The sequence below is a fragment of the Paralichthys olivaceus genome, chromosome 2, assembly GCF_024713975.1.
Source record: "Paralichthys olivaceus isolate ysfri-2021 chromosome 2, ASM2471397v2, whole genome shotgun sequence".
NCBI lineage: Eukaryota > Metazoa > Chordata > Actinopteri > Pleuronectiformes > Paralichthyidae > Paralichthys > Paralichthys olivaceus.
The window spans coordinates 12863102-12880311 of record NC_091094.1 but is presented as its reverse complement, the minus strand read 5'-3'; the positions used below and the strand labels follow the sequence as shown (position 1 = coordinate 12880311).

The 17210-nt window shown below is 41.1% G+C and overlaps 1 protein-coding gene across 2 annotated transcripts; it reads left to right on the top strand.

The window, feature by feature from the left end:
• The first annotated feature begins 507 nt into the window (after positions 1–507).
• Positions 508–16594, top strand: camk1a (calcium/calmodulin-dependent protein kinase Ia). Of its 2 annotated transcripts, XM_020101534.2 has the most exons (12): positions 512–780; positions 2242–2360; positions 9940–10071; positions 11052–11126; positions 11698–11836; positions 11913–12039; positions 12332–12407; positions 12498–12610; positions 12692–12770; positions 12897–12984; positions 13102–13270; positions 13988–16594. In XM_020101534.2, the coding sequence occupies exons 2-12, from the start codon at positions 2275–2277 to the stop codon at positions 14089–14091; spliced, it is 1188 nt and encodes a 395-aa protein (XP_019957093.1). In that variant the 5' UTR covers positions 512–780; positions 2242–2274; the 3' UTR covers positions 14092–16594. The 2 variants fall into 2 exon arrangements, with proteins under 2 accessions (XP_069392660.1, XP_019957093.1); XM_069536559.1 differs by lacking the exon at positions 11052–11126 and having other exon boundaries at positions 508–780.
• Positions 16595–17210: the final 616 nt, after the last annotated feature.

Below are 17210 nucleotides of genomic sequence, written 5' to 3'. Positions count from 1 at the left end.
TTATTAATAACATGTTCATAATAGTCAAAGTGTTCAATGTCTTTGGTTCTCTATCATCACACCTTGGTATTCATCTTTTATGGACAGCAGAGCTACCCTCACATAAAGGGTGGACACGATATTAGAAATGATGACAGCGCATTGCAAATAACCCAGTTTAACATTTCTAATTTTATTTGTGGCTATTATTAAACAAGGTAGATGTATCAGAGAGATATTGAATCCAGTTTGTGGTTGATATTTAGATCAATCATTGGTGCTATATTGAATTCATTTATATTATAAGCCGTCCAAAGTATTCTGTTCATCTTCAGTAAAGCAGGTTGTCCTATTGTCATAGGAGGGTGGACATGTGGGAGTGTGGGGTAACACCCTGAACGTGTTTCTCTTAAGGCCTGTTGGTTTAAAACTTACACTCTAGGGTACATTTCAACTATGTGCTTTAATTGTCATGTTAAACACTGCATGTGTGTCCCCTGTCGGTGCTGTCATTCCTGTTTGGAAGGGGTCTGAAAGTCCCTGCAGGAGCACCGACACCCACTGACAGAGGGAAAACAGATGTACAGAGGAGCTGCACATGTAACAGCTCGAGCATCATGAGGTGAATCTCAGATCACGTTGTGCAGAGAGAACACAGGGTGATTTTATGCTGCACTACGTCCACAGACGACTGGTTTCTCTTGACGTCAGGAGAAAGTCTGAGCGCTGCGCACAAGCTCAGCATCCACATCGCTCCCACAGGGAAGGAGACGCGCATCGCAGCTGCAGATCGCCATTTAGGTAGGTTGATATTTTCCCTCTTATTTCTCCGTTTACCTGCAATGCAAAGCGGATTGTTCTCCTTTAAGCAATCGGACTTGTGTGCAGCCTCCGGATCCAACCTAAAGGATGCTGCCTTCATTTCATCTGACTGCCATATACCCTTGAGCTGAGCGCCGCAGCTCGCACACCCACTCCGCCTTCTTCTTTCTCCCGCAACTTTTACATGAACCATAAAAAAAAAGATTTCATTATTGCAGACGTATTGCACCAGCAAAATATATTTTTAATTCCCATTCATCCTCCAGATTTGTCATTCACGCCCTGCAGCCTTTACGCAGAGCAGGTCATCAGATGAGGGATACGGTTTGCGCCAGTGTTGTATATGCAGATCATTTTTCTTTCTTCAGAGAAGCCTTGAATGTGTAAGGCTTCCGATGTTAAATATAGCACGAGTCCCCCCCCCCCCCAGCTGGTATCTGCCTCCACTGACCATGCGTCTGTTTTTGCGACGGTAGGCATGGTCCCTCTTCTTAGCTCTGCTGCACTGTTTGTCCCACTTTCAAGATGCTATTCGTTGCTATTCATTGTACAAGACAATGTCAGCAAATAAGCAAGTAGTCCCCCTTGCACTGCAGGTTAATCAGTGTGCAAGCTAATTTTTTTATTCAATGTTTCTGCTCTGCCTTATAGAAGTTATATTTTCTAATTTACCCCCCATGTCTCTCAGGAGCAAGCGCCTAATATGAACCTGCAGCTCAAGGCCCCTCCACTGCTTCAGGTTTTTACTTTAGTGCTTTTGGACAACACACGCATGAGGTGCTGTAACACACACAAAGCACTTGATCAGAAAATCAATGGTTTATTTAATGACTGAAGGCAACAGTCACATCGGCCTGCCAAACTGTATTGGATCAATTGAACTGTTGCAGAGGCAGACTGTCACTCGCAGCCCGAATGCTCTCAATGAAATAAACAGTGCTGGAGTCATTGTGTTGCAATATTTCAACTGAAGTTGTGTGTCTGTTATTGTGTTGTTGTGTTGCTGGAGTGATGTTAGTCAGAAAGTGGTTAAAAACTCATTCCGATGAGATGCTGTGTTGTCTTGAGGGGAATGCATTGTGTTCACATAGTTCTTCTCTACATTCAAAGGGCTTTAGACTATACAAGCCAAATTCACCCATTCACACACACATTCATACAGAGCTACTCAATGCTGCACTTCTTCTATCACACACACAGTTTTTGGGTTCAGCATCTTGCCCATGTTATCATGTGTTATACTGCATAGGCCTGGGATCAAATCACCAATCCTCTGGTTAGTGGACAACCCACCTCCTGAGCCAATGTTTTCTTCAATAAAAAATGCTCCATTCAGTTTATCCAGCCATTGTCCAGATCAATATTTATTTATTTCAGTGCTTAATTTTGCAAACCGTGGGTCAGTACAATGTTTTTTCTTCTCTCCTTTTCTCCCTGTAGCTGTAGTGTGGCGAATCCGATCAGCGTTGTAGAATGCCTCTTGGAGAGGATGGAAATGGATGGAAGAAGAAGACATCAGACATCAAAGAACACTATGACTTCAAAGAAGTACTGGGAACGTAAGTTGCATACTGTGCGTTTGGCGATGTTACCAGTATGAAGCTGGATTATCAAGTAGGCAATGGTACCATTCACCCCCAGACCAGTTTGACTGTGCGTCAGCTGGAACACTGAATAGTGGGACTATAATTCAGCAAAGGTTTCACTCTATGTCCAGTGGATTGGTTTCATTTTCCTATATGACTCAGGTCTGTGTGGTTTGAGCTCAACCTTAAACCTGGGTTTGTCTGTTGGCTCTATTTTAGAAGAAGCCTTCAATGAGGTCTCTGTTTAATTATCCTATATTTTCTTATACTTATAATTTACATGATGTATAAATCAAATTACCACAAAACCAAACCAACTGGGAGTGAATTCTGAAGCCAAATAGTAAAGCTGCCATGTGTCATCTTGCCAGTACATAATTTGCATAGTGCTGAAGAAACCAAGGGGTCAAAGGGGCCCATCACTCATCAGCACATGCTGCCAGGCTGCAGAATTTCAGTCTGGACGCTGTTCTCTGTCGGATGCTGCCTCCACGCTCTGCAGTCTTCCCAACGCCAGTTTCCTCTAAGAAATACAAAACAATTTTAAAGGGATTGCAGTTAAGTTTTATGGATTGACTGGTCCAAGTCAATGCAAAGTAAATGACAGCATCATAAAATTATCTGCTGATTGGATTTTTAACCATCCCTGACTGCCATTGACCGAGAGTTTAAGAAAATATCGTATCATGGAGCTGCAAATAGTGTTTGCAAGTGTTTTTTGTCACTTGCATTATAGATTTTCTTTGTTCTTTGGACATTACATTAGTATTGGTGAAGATGAGTAACCGTCTTTATGAACTAAAATAAACTGATCTGAAGAGACCTGACAAACTGAAGGCAGATTATTTTAGCCAATTTCCTGTATCGTTTTTCTGTTGTATTTAATATAATCGTTGATCAATATCTGATCTCTGACTTGATTTGTGCTCCCTCTCTCTTATGAATGGAAGCTGTAAGACGATACTTCATCCTGCAACTTTCCCTGGGATTGATTATTTTCTTAGCACTAATGTTGAACATTATTATTATTATTATAATGTTGAACATCTCTTTTTTCTCTCTATCCCCTCTCACTGTATCTGGAAATCACCTTTATTTGATTATTTAATGATTATGAGACATGGAGGACACAGATAATCAAGAGAAAACTTTGACTGAGGATGATAGAAAATGTGCAACTGCTGGTTTCAGTGTTGTTGAAGCTCAAGTTCAATCGGCCCATGTGGACTCTGCCCTAACTGTAGATTTATCCTGATTACATTTTATTATAGACTAGACTATAGTCAGGAATCCCAAAATAGATCATATTTACATTTACATTATCTAGATTTACTGCGTCCCTCACAGGATGAGCGGTATAGATAATGGATGGATGGATATTTTGATTTAATATGCCACAATTCTGCTTGAAGATTCATAAATAAATGAATCTTCAAGCAGCTGGTAGCGACGGCTGGACGCTCACAGACCTATGGCTGCAAACTCCAGGGAAGAGGACTGAGTGCAGATGGTCAGGGGCCAACTCTCCACCCCCCCGCCAAAACTGAGAACAAGTGACCTAGCACATGTTCACCTGTGATGACACCAGTGTGCCATATGGAGTGTGGTTGTTTTCCTCATTCTTGGAATCACACCTGTTACCCAATAGAGGCTGCACACAATCAGATATTAATGGAAGCAGAACTCTGGTCCACATCCAAGGCAGTGAGCTAACAGTGGGTAGATGATGAGGGTGTTTATGTTCAGTGCTGTGTGAGGACGTCCCAGTCTTTGTCTCCGAGCTGAACATGCTGTGTTCGGTGCACTCTGACTGTATATCTGAGGACTCCCGACTGCTGCTGAACGCTGATAACTTCTGTTCTGATTCCACCGAGACTTCACAGGAACTTTAAAACAGTGATTGTAATTTTAAGGCATGATACCAAGGATTATATAACAAGGATTGAAGGAGTCAATTGCCACGGTTGTATGTTCTCATTTCAGGAAAAAAAAAGCTGCTGTAATATTTTTCCAGCCCCCTCTATGACTGTAGCTGGACCTGACTGAGGGCAGAATTAATGTGTTGACGGAAAGCTCCTTATGCTCAGAGAGAAGATTACAGAGGAGCTTTATCCAGGAATTCACAGTGTGAAGTTAATTGATTTGTGTTGAAATGTTTTATTCAGATCTGCCTTATTCTCACTGTTCTCACTGTTTGGAGTCCACTTCAGGACAAGCTGTCCTTAAAGTAAGGTTCGCAGTTAAACATCCCCCAACTCTTCAGGTAAAACGACTCTAACGCTCTGATCCAACCTGATCTGATTTTCCTTCAAGTAAAAAGAACTAAAAATTCTTCGATATTCTGGCAAAGATTGACGCCGCTCAAATGGTAAATATGCCTTACCATTGCCTACTGTAAAAACTGGTGACAGGGAAACTGTCTCTTTCTGCCCAAAGGAAACAAAATACATTGATCAGCACATTTGCAGTTCACCAATTAACACATTATATCCTGTTTGCATAAAAACTGTGCAAAACTGTGATGGATAATGAAACAATTTGTTCAACTCTTATTACTCAGGTTTTTCTAAATGTGATCTGAGAGTTTTTGATGACCAAAGACCGAAGTAAGAGACAGAAGAGCAGCTCACATCACTGCAGGTGTTCTGTGTTATTGGTGCTACCAGTGAAAGAACTCAAAGTGTTATTCATTGTAACATGATGTATTTACAGTTTCATTGAATGTACATTGAAATTACTTTGAGATAGCAGTCCTCCATCCAGGGTTGGTTGTTTCCGTGTTCTTTCAGGGTTTGTTCGGAGTCGTTATATTGATGAATATAGACATAAGTTCAGTTTACGAGTTCTGTGGATGGAGATATCTTAGTGAGCCCCACAGAGATGGAGAGCATTGGACCAGTTAACAAATAATTTTAGACCACGACTCAGCAGTAAAACAATTTAAAAACCATCTACAGCAGAGAACGTCTTTTGCATATTGCTGAAGAAAACCTAGAGGAAGCTTGCAGCAGCAGTATATTAGCAACTCTTGAATGTGGCCCCAGTGCTTTTAATATTACATTTCTTATGGTTTTAAAACATACAGTAGATCTTGAAGTTGAAAAAGATATAGATGTAAAATATGGAGCCGGCCTGTTTTAACATGTACTTTGGTCCAGGTGGATAGAATAAACATTGTGACGGTGCAGAACCAAACACAGATGGAAAGCACTTGTGCAGGTTGGTTTATTGTTTATAGAGAAGCACAGAGAAGTTAAGGGGATTGACCTGCACATGACTTCAGCAGAGTGCATACAGGACAGACAGTTTGTACAATTACAGCCCAGTCTCAAGCTTTTTCTACATGTTAATGTTCATATAGTAAGATGTGGGGATGGGTTGGAATGACATTATACAGTATCCACTCTTTCCTCTCTCTGTCTCTCTGTCAAACACACAGATAAAGAACAAGCACACACACAAAATGGATTAGGCTAAAAAGAGAGGGCTTTTTTTGGACTTGGAGGCACGTTGGGGTTGAAGGGAGCACTTCCATCAGGTGAGATCGATCCACTGATGGATGGTCCGAGCTGTTCACAACAGGTCCAGTGGGGCTGACTCTGCTTGATTGATAGTGCCTCTAAAAATAAATAAAAAAACCTGAATAATATGAATAATATTTTCCATTGCAGCAAAACATCCATCACTGTGGGATGCAGCAGTCATCGCACGCTTGATCGTGTTGTCAACTGGTGTACGAGCTGCACCATCGCACCAGCTGTTCATGAGATTAACCGTAGCCTAGTTTCAATGTCAGATTGGGAAGATTTAAAATTTCAAAGAAAAAACATAACGTTATTCATATTCAAAAGCATTAAGCTAATAACCTTCTGCTAAATGACAATAACATCAGCTAGGTTAGAACGATTGCTCTAAATTGCACGAATAAATACATACTGTATATAAATAAAAGAAAGTCATACCTATATTTACACATGATTGGCAATTGCAGTGAATTTTTTGTGTAGTCTATTGCTGCTAGAGTGCTAGCAACCGTCCATATCAACTATCCATCCATTATCTATACCGCTTATCCTTGTATGGTCGTGTAGGGAGCTGGAGCCAATCCCAGCAGACACTGGGCGAGAGGCAGGGTCCACCCTGGACAGGTTGCATACAGAGACAGACAACTATTCACATTCATATCCATGGACAGTTTAGAGTCTCCACTTAACCTAACCCCAATCGGCATGTCTAGCCACCACCCATGTTCACGGGGAAGAGACTCCACACAGAAAGGCCCGGGCCACGCAGGGATCCATACTAGATAAGACATTTTTTTAATGGTGCAACTTTAACTTAATCAATAGATTTACAAAAAGCAGCCCTTGTAGTTTACATGTAGCCCATCGTGTATCCGTTCATTATTAAATGTCTTAATTCATAAAGATAGAGTCCTTGAAGAGTTCTTGAAAACACAGACTACTGAAATAAGAGCACAGCGATCATAGTGAAACTGAAGTAGTGAGAGATGATAGCGACATGAGAATGTGTGAATAAATATTTGCTCATATGGACAGATGGGATTACAGTGATTTCAACAACTCTCTCCCTCTGTAAGTGTGTGCGTGTGTGTGTGTGTGTGTGAGAGTGAGAGATATCTATCTATCTATCTATCTATCTATCTATCTATCTATCTATCCATCCATCCATCCATCCACCATCCATCATCCATATTTCTATCTATCTATCTATCTATCTATCTATCTATCTATCTATCTATCTATCTATCTATCTATCTATCTATCTATCCATCTATCTATCTTCTATCTATCTATCTATCTATCTATCTATCTATCTATCTATCTATCTATCTATCTATCATCTATCTATCTATCTATCTATCTATCTATCTATCTATCTATCTATCTATCTATCTATCTATCTATCTATCCATCCACTCATCCATCATCCATCATCCATCATCCATATTTCTATCTATCCATCTATCTATCTATTTATCTATGTATCTATCTGTCTGTCCGTCCGTCCATCATCCATATTTCTATCTATCTATCTATCTATCTATCTATCTATCTATCTATCTATCTATCTATCCATCTATCCATCTATCCATCTATCTATCCATCCATCTCTAAAAACAGCCGAGCTGACAGATGCGTCAGCTATGAGTCTTGAGACCAGTGACTCATATGAAATGTATTCATTTTGATTTGAAGTTAACCTGTGTTTGCCAGAATTATGTCCTGGAGTAAAATAGATAAAATCATGTGTCAAGATTTCAGTGGTCTAAATAAAGGAATGAAAAAGCAAATTAGTGAACAGAAGCAAATAACCATGTCAGAGATTTCCACATTAGTGCTTCAGAAAATCAAACGGTTACAGAAGCTTCCTCTGGTTCTCCTTCCTCTGCTCCCAAACCCTGAGAGTCCTACCCTACTAAGTCTCCAAGGAGGAATGAGCAACTGGATGGTTAATTACAATGTGTCTCACGGCAACAGTAGAAAAGTGTGTGTGTGCATGAATGTGTGTGTGTATGTGTATGTATGTGTGTGTGTGTGTATGTGTATGTATGTGTGTGTGTGTGTGTGTGTGTGTGTGTGTGTGTGTGTGTGTGTGTGTGCACATCTGCTGGCTCTCATTTGCTCACAGTCATTCTGAGAGTCAAAAATATCAGAGGAAATGATGCAGGCATATTTACACCTGTCATTCTAGGTCATAATAACATACGTACAGTCATTAAAACATGTATTTCTCAGAATGTGTTTTATTTTATTTTCGACTTAGCCTAGTTTTAGAATTGCACTCAGGAGAGTACATAACTCTAACAGTCCCCTTATGGAACGACAAAAACCTAAATTCACTCATAAGTATCAGTCCCCTCTGCTTGACTTTTTAGATACATGAATTCTTCTTCTGAGAATTCAATTAAAATGTTGAAAAAAATCTTGTAATAAATGAATAAATTCCTGGATTCACCCCTAATCTGGATCCTCACCAAAATTGAATGTGTTCTTCCCTGATCCAAACTCCTTCCATCAGGTTTTGTTATAATCAAAACGTCAATCATCCTGTAGTTTTTGCATATTCTTGCAGACAAACAGACACACACAGATGAAAACATGCCACCTTGGCAGAGGTAATAACCGGCTTTAGTTGAGCAAACAGGCCAAACAACATCTGTCATTGTAACATTGTGTTGTATCAATCCAGCTAGGAGACATTCTTATTCCTAGAGCCACGTGACAACATATCTCAGAGACAGTTTCAGTAAGGAGTGGTAATGAGTGAAGCGTCCTCTAGATTCCAACAGACAAAAGATAGATCTCAGTCCTGGTCTCAGCTTCTGATTTTAAACAGCTAATAAGATAAAATATATTTTACTGATCCCTAACAGAAGTTGAGAACTCCTGATCCTGCGGTGAGACCCTGGCTGTCGGAGCTGCAAACCTAAACATATTAAAATGCTTTTATGAATCGAATGGAACTTGAGCTTTATATGATTTTGCTTTTGAGATCATTTTAGTATGAAACCAGAGATGTGTAAGAGAATCAGCGCTCCTCATGTGCATCGGCTTCACTAGTATTCAAATGTCTCTGGTTGGTTGAGCACAACATGGCCGTGGTACAACGTCATCTCAAGGATTGCTACAGGGCATTAAATGTGACACGATAAATGGGAAAAAAGGTTGACAAAGTTGAGACGGTCAGGTCTCACAGTAACTCTTCAGCTCCAAGTCTTAATAACCATTAAAAGCAGAATAAACAGAGAGAAGTGACAGATGTTTGCCTTCTTATGGCATGGTTGCTACTGGCAACAGCACAGTAAAGTCTGCATGCTTTTATTTGGGCTGCAGACTTCAGTGACTTTTGCTCACATGGTTCTGGGGGAGACGAATGTGAAAGAAGACATCCGTCGTGTGACAGCGCTGCTTCCCATACATGTAAAGGATCCCTGCGGTTGCTGACAATGTTTGTGCGTTCAGGCCTCCTCCTGCGCCCCCTCCCACGCCCCTGTGGGGAGACTGTAAATACACACTTTTCTTGCTCTCATCGCCACCAGACCATAATCCATAATGCAGTCTACTCTCCAGAAAAAGACACTCTACATTTTACCGCATCTATTATTGAATGGATTAAAAATAGTTTTTTTGGGTTCTTTTTTTTATGAAGCAAGTGCTCTTCCTCTAAATATCTTACTGCGACTGTGGCTTCACCTCCTGAGCTTTATCTCAGTCCCCAAAACCTCTCAGTTATGTCACCATATTCAATTATTCATCTATACACACACACACATTGTTGAATGAGATGTATAGGATATTTTTAAGATATTGTAGCAATATACCAACAACGACATTGCACTGACAACCTGTCACTGGGAATTTCTTGTAATTACCTGCTTTCGTGTGACACTATTTTGGCCTGCAGCCCATTCTTTCCCCATTCTCTCTTATGCATTTCACCTCAAACTCCCACACATTTGACATTCCTCTCTAATGTGTACCTTTGTGTGTGTGTGTGTGTGTGTGTGTTTCCTCTGCCTGTGTTCTAGCGGAGCTTTCTCCGAGGTGGTTCTAGCAGAGGAGAAGAGGACCCAGCGGCTGGTGGCCATCAAGTGCATCCCCAAGAAAGCACTGGAGGGCAAAGAGAACAACATCGAGAATGAGATCGCAGTACTACATAGGTGAAGCCCCTCGCAACGCCTCAGCCGTCGCCTCATGTCCAGCAGGAGGATCCGCGTGGCCTCTTGCAAACAGTGCATGTGCAGATGCAGAAGATATATATGCAAGGGGTCAATTGAATGGGTGACTAAATGCATGGTGTCAGTAGAAACAGTAGGATTGTGCACCGGAAATGTCAGGAGTAAAGAAGATAGACCTATTTTTAGTGTCCCTGTTGCCAGGGCAACAGCACACAGAGGCGGAGATGGTGTGGAATTCCCCGCAGCAGTGTATTGAAGAAAGAGAAAGAGACATAGAGGGTGGAGAAATAGAGAGAGAGGGGGGGGGGGGGGGGGGGGGAGGAGGAGGAGGAGGAGGAGGAGGGGGGTTGGGTATGATGGAGGGTTAAAGATATGGATGGATGGTAGAAATGGAGTTTGGCCAAATGCTTAAAGTCTCCTGGAAATAGATAAGAGAGTCCTGAGAACAAGAGACGTCAAGGAAGTTGAAGAATAGTTTGAGGAAAAAAGCAGGAGAGGAGCATTTCTCGCTCATTCTCATAAAAGTCACATTAGCCTCGCTCAGCTGCTGCCGTGCTGAAGTGACGGCGAGTTCATATGCTCTCAGCTCAACTCGAGGGCCAAGAGAGAGACGCTCGTCTGCCCATTAAAAAGAAATCATCCAAATCTGGTCTTTGAATGACAATTTCACAGCCCTTCATACAGGCCTCAGCTGTAATATCTAAAGCCGACAAACAATCACTGTCGTTCTTAACAAATCGTCCATCTGAAGCTTTGTCATTTTGTATTTTCAGGGAACAGGGTAGATGCATAGGTTTGATCCCAATTTACAGAGGAAAAAAAGAAAGACAGAACAGACCCTGTACATCTGAATTATGCAACAAGAATGCCATCTGGTGACCGTTTGACAGTAAGCGTTAGTGAAATATGGCACATACGAAAATGAAATGCACTGCAGATTTCTGTCCACTCATCTTCCTCAGAATCAAGCACCCCAACATCGTGTCGCTGGAGGACATCTTTGAAAGTACATCTCACCTATATCTTGTCATGCAGCTGTGAGTTCTCCTCGCTCTTTCACTCACACAAAGTCAAGGCCTGAATTGAATGCATTTTATATATATTTTTGCTGATTTCATTAATCAATTAGTTGAATGACAGAAAACTGATTTGCAGCAATTAACATGCACATTTTTTTCCACAAAGTGTTACACAAAATAAAAAAATGTACCTAAAATTCAATACTTGGTGACTAAAGTCTCTAGATTAAAAAACAACAACATTTGGATCTGCACCAAATAGCAGACACTCATAAATGTATTTTTCATCAGGATCAAGATGTTGAAAAACACCCTAACACACAATGTTAAGGAAAGTTAAAAAAAATCCTGGATCCCGCCCCTTGAACTGGATCTGCACCAAAATGTTACACCTTCTTCCTGGGGTCATATCGCACCCCTCCACTCATTCTAATGGGAATCGGTTGAGTAGAACAAACAAACAGACTAAACCATAACCTCCTTGTTGGAAGTAATAAAATATATTAATACAACATTTAAAGCAAAAAAAAACCTCTGAAGGTGCAGAACTGTTAACCTTTTCTTGTCCCTCATGATTTTCACCTGCCAGGGTCTCTGGAGGCGAGTTGTTTGACAGGATCGTGGAGAAAGGGTTCTACACTGAGAGAGATGCCAGCCAGCTCATCCACCAGATCTTAGATGCCGTTAAATATCTCCATGATATGGGAATCGTCCACAGAGACTTGAAGGTATCAGCGTTCAGGAAAGGCTGAAATGTGACAGCCTATATTTTCCAGTTTTCAAACTTTGCCTCTTTCTTTGCAGCCGGAGAACCTGCTCTATTACAGCATGGACGAAGACTCCAAGATTATGATCAGCGACTTCGGCCTGTCAAAGATCGAGGGAGCGGGCAGCGTCATGTCCACAGCCTGTGGCACTCCAGGATATGTGGGTAGGTGCATTTGTTTGCCTGGTCCGCCGGGCTGTCCTCACTTCCCCCCCTCTCTTTCATTCGAGAAGCAGCCCCTGTAGTTTCAGCTGATATCCTCTCTTCATTCACCGCCTTGTGTGAGAGGTGCTTTCATCCGTGACTGAGTCAAATGCAAGTGTTTCAGAAGTGCTCTCCATACCTGTTTAACATGACCCAGCAGATCTCGTGGTATTACTGAAAGGTCAAGATTACTTGAATTCACTCCAACTGCTGCTCATATGTTTTCCACTCTGTGAATGTGTGTGTTTCGCAGCTCCAGAGGTGCTCGCTCAGAAGCCGTACAGCAAAGCAGTAGATTGCTGGTCCATAGGAGTTATTTCTTATATCCTGTAAGTCTGAACTCAATCATTCCTAAGAAGTAAAACAGAAAAGGGATATTCTTTAAAAAGTTTTTAAATGTTTTTATACTCTTCCTGCAGATTATGTGGATATCCTCCATTTTACGATGAAAATGACGCAAAGTTATTTGAGCAGATTCTGAAAGCAGAGTATGAGTTTGATTCTCCGTACTGGGACGACATCTCAGATTCAGGTATTGTCACTTACTAAAAATACCTTCAAACACGTCAGAGTGGGTCAGACTTTTACAATGTGATGCTTTTTTTGTTGCCAGCCAAAGACTTCATCTGTCACTTGATGGAGAAAGACCCTTTGAAGAGATATACTTGTGAGCAGGCACTCCAACATCCATGGTAAGACAGTCAGGAAATGTGTGGAACTAATGTTCCATGTTTTTGCTTGAGAAATGATTGAAACAAATTAAAACATTAATATGTACAATAATGCTGTAAATCCTCTCATGTTTGGTGACTTTGCAGGATCTGTGGAGACACAGCTCTGGACAAGAATATCCATGAATCTGTCAGTGCTCAGATCAAGAAGAACTTTGCTAAGAGCAAATGGAAGGTCAGTGTCACAGCACAACCTGCTGAATGAGCTGTTTGAAGATTGGCAGCACATTCTGTACACCCGGGCTGTTTTTCTTCTCTCACTAGCTGTCACGCACTCTCTGTGTCCATGTAGCAAGCGTTTAATGCCACAGCGGTGGTGCGCCACATGCGGAAGTTGCAGCTGGGCACAAGTCTTGAGGGACCCAGTCAGATAACGCCCACCAGTCCCTGCCATGGACATCTGCTCCCAGAGGAAGAGGAGGAGGAGGAGGAGGATTTGGGGAATGGAGAGGAAGAGAGCTGTGAGTTATCAGTTCACAGTGAATAAACAAACACTCGCTTTGAATCAGATGTGACTCAAGTAACTAACAGGGAACATGGATGGATGAATAGAAAGATGCATTGATGCAGATGGGTGAGTTGTTGGATGAATGGATGGATGGATGGGCAGATCATTAAAAAACAGATCATATCTAATTAACATGCAAGTAAAAATGATAAGGTTTAGGCACCAGAGTATCAATCAGTTTTTAACTTATTTTAAATCAGGTTATGGTTGGGGCAGATTTGATATATGTTGGGACCTCGCTCAAGCTCCATAACCTGTTTTCCACAGACGAAAGTCCTCAGAAGCTACTGAGCCTCTCACTCTATATGGAGTATCTGCGGAGTTCAGTGCATGAACACAGCTCCAGAAAGTTCCAGGGCCAGTTCCCTCAACCAGTTCTTTGTGTTTTGTTTCATGAACTGACTCTAGGCCAGAAGAAAAAAGGTTTGACTCTGGCACCAACACTTTGCTGGTCTAAAAGAAAAAGGGCTAATAATGGCTAAATACCATTTCACCCTCTTAAGTTTTATTTTTAGGCGGCACTAGGTAGCTGACCAGCTCCTGCAGATCATATAGACCCATCCTATACACATCAAACAAATAAAGTTATGGCCCAGTACAGGAATAAAGACCCTAGCTGTGAAATATTAGCTTTATTTTCACATGTTCTGTTTTTTTCTCTGACATCCAGTGTCCCACTACGAGGACGGCCGTCGTGGAAGCAACGAGGGTAGCACAGATCGGGACAGCCTGAGGAGCTGCACCTACTGCTGCAGGCCAGCCAGTCGCGTTTGAGCACAACCTTCCATCGCCATGCTGACATTGTAATCCCCGGAGCGCCCAGAGCCCGCCCGCCTGCCCAGTCTGGCCAGGAATGCAGAGTAGTTATCAGGCTGTGTCCCACCAGAGTAGGCCCACAGCTAGCAGGCCTCTGTTATGATGAAGAGAAACACATTATAAGTCTTTGTCCCCCAAAAAAGTTCTCGAGGCTGCTCCAAAAGGACAGAGTTAGTTTTTCTTAAAAGGGCCTGCCTGCATGATCCTGAAATAACCCCCCTTTCATAGCAACCTAACATGTAGTTGTCCTTTGCGTAGCCAGAGCAGACAGTGGTCACTCGGCAACATGTACATCACAACCGGTCCCTCTGGATGTTACCATCAGGAAGCATCAAAACCTCTGGAGTCCTAATCAAAGATGAGGCAGTGGCCCAAAGGAAGTCACCTCCATTATTTATGTCCTGGCATTATCTGTCACGTCTACCTCTGATCACAATTACTGCACGCCTACATCCATCCGGCCCACACACACGTACACACACACACACACACACACACACACACACACACACACACACACACACACACACACGCTACATGTCACACTACTGTCAGCTCTCTCCAGATATCTGGCCAGACAGGGCACAAAGAAGAGGGGGACACTTTAAAAAAGGGAAAGAGGGCTGAAAGCTACTCCTGCATGTCTTTATTCACTTTACCCGTCAATGTGACTCAGTCCAGCCACTCACCCAGTCCAGCTGTTAAGTAAAACAGGTCTCACGTCATGTCTTCACTTCCACTTCTACCTGCCCAGTACTTCTTCAGTACTACTTCTTCTATTGGTCACTTTTTTTCCCTCATTTTGTTAAATGATTCATTATTCACTCATTATTAAGTGTTTAAGTATCTGGTCCTTTTGTTTTAAACCTTTTTTGGAAAAGGAGATACTTGAAAGTCGGGGGGTATATGTGCATCTTGGGGGTGTGGACTCTATATTCTGGCTCAGACTGGGTTTGTGAAGACTGACCTGGAGTGTGTGCATGCTTCTGTCGGGGGGGAAAACTTCAAATAAGAAGACTTCTTTTGTTTTGTTTTATGGCTGTTTCGTTACCAGAGGCTCAAACTGAGATCCCTGTTAGTTGGTGAAAAGATGTGAATCTTACCTTCCTCTCTAGACAAAGGAGAGTAACTGTGAAGATGCAGAGAATCCACTGTGCAGGGGGAAGAAAACAGATCATGTTCACGTCTCGCTCATCCTCCCTGTTCTGTCCCTGACGAGTTTCGAACTATCCAGCCGGCTGTCAGTCTGTGGTCCTGGCTGGGGCCCGTCTCACGCTGAGTCAGAGGGATCTCAGTCTGGGAGCTCCGCCTGCTCTGTGCTGTGCACCTCTAGTGGAAGAAGTTTTGGTCTACTGTTTGCATGACCTGGTTTAATATGTTTACATGAATGATGATCAATAAGTATAAACACACATGATTATTATTATTGTTGTATTGAGAAAAAAAAGATGTAATACTGTAATATTGAGCTATATAATGTGAAGTGAGTAACACCAGAAGTAACGTTGTTGACTAAGTACAACACAGCACAGTGGACTTATCATTTGCATTGACTGTGATGGTCAAGTCTCTACCTGAGTGACATGTCTCCTGTACTATGTTCATTTTTAACTCAGATATCTCTTTCTACTTTTTCGCCATTTGCTTTTGTAGTATCTCTCAAGTCACACATATCCTGATTTAAAACATGTGCCAGCCACAGTACAAAACATGAAAAATAATAATAATATTAATAACGATTGTGCTGGAAACATCACCTGTCCATCTGAGTAAAAGGACAACAGTACTAAAGCCATACAGGGAAGTGGGAATGACTGTAGACTCAGATATGTTGTCCTCAGATGGAGAAATCTGAAAGAGATATAATTAGAAAAAAGGATAAGACAACAAGCTAAAATGACTTCAATCCTGATATCAATCACATCATACCATATTGATTTAAGGTATGCCATGACATTATACTGTAGTATAAGAGAACCAGTCCATGACGTTTTGTTTCCGACATTACAATCAATTCCCCCAAATCTGTCATTGAGACGTGTAGGTCCATAGTAGAGTAAAAGAGGGCAATCACGACTGTAATTGTGGAAAATATGCAAACTGTGTGTGAAGGGCTTCATGTTAACTGTTAGCTAGCCAATATTGATGACTTTGATAACTTGGCTTTGATTTGTTTGTTTGGTAACAACCTTGTGTTGAATCTTAGATGGGATTTGTTTCCACCTGGCTGTTTTTTTAATGCTTATTTTACCCATTGCAAACACATCTAAATGCATAAAGAAACACATGTATATTATATATATAAATATAAGTATATATTGTATATCCTTTTTTGTAAAAGCTGTTTTGAGCTACAAATGTATGGATGCAATGCATCATGGGTTATTGAACAAGAAAATACAATGATTTGTACCCACAGAGTTATGATTGCAAGAAATAAAATAAAACTTCCTTGTCTATGCATTGTGTGTTCTGTCGTTATGCAAAAAACTGTATTTTAGATGTAAATTACACAGAAAACACACAGTGGTTTGTAAAGAATTACAGGCGGAATCAACTCAAACATGCAAATTGTGCAGGTTACAGCTTACCTCCAAAACAACATTTATATGAAAATGTCACCTTAATACTTTTATCAAAAGTACCTATAAATGAATTACATATTTCTTCTCTTGTCATGCCAAGTGAGCAATAAGCAGAAATCAATGATTGTAAATATGTAAATAATAATAATAATAATATACATTCAATTTCATGGTGCCTTTCTTACAATACATCATATACAAACATACAAATACAAATAAAACCATTGAGAGTCATAGACACTGAGTTATACATCAAATGTTAACAGGATTTATTAAAGCAATGGAGCCCAAACTGCACTAATGTAAACTAGAAAGTTAGAAATGACGACAATTAATGATTGTATTAAAATATAAAGGTATTCGTTAAGTATATTTCATATGACACTTGCTGCATGTTTTCAGGTGAAAACATACATTTATGTTTCATTCACACACTCTTTAATGTCTGACATACAACAGATCATTTTTCTTGCACCTGTTCTGTTTTCTATT

Coding starts and splice junctions, on each gene's coding strand:
- camk1a (XM_020101534.2), top strand. CDS start 2,275: ATGCCTCTTGGAGAGGATGGAAATGGATGGAAGAAGAAGACATCAGAC. Junction 10,072..11,051: donor GAGATCGCAGTACTACATAG/GTGAAGCCCCTC, acceptor CATCTTCCTCAG/AATCAAGCACCCCAACATCG. Junction 12,408..12,497: donor GGAGTTATTTCTTATATCCT/GTAAGTCTGAAC, acceptor CTCTTCCTGCAG/ATTATGTGGATATCCTCCAT.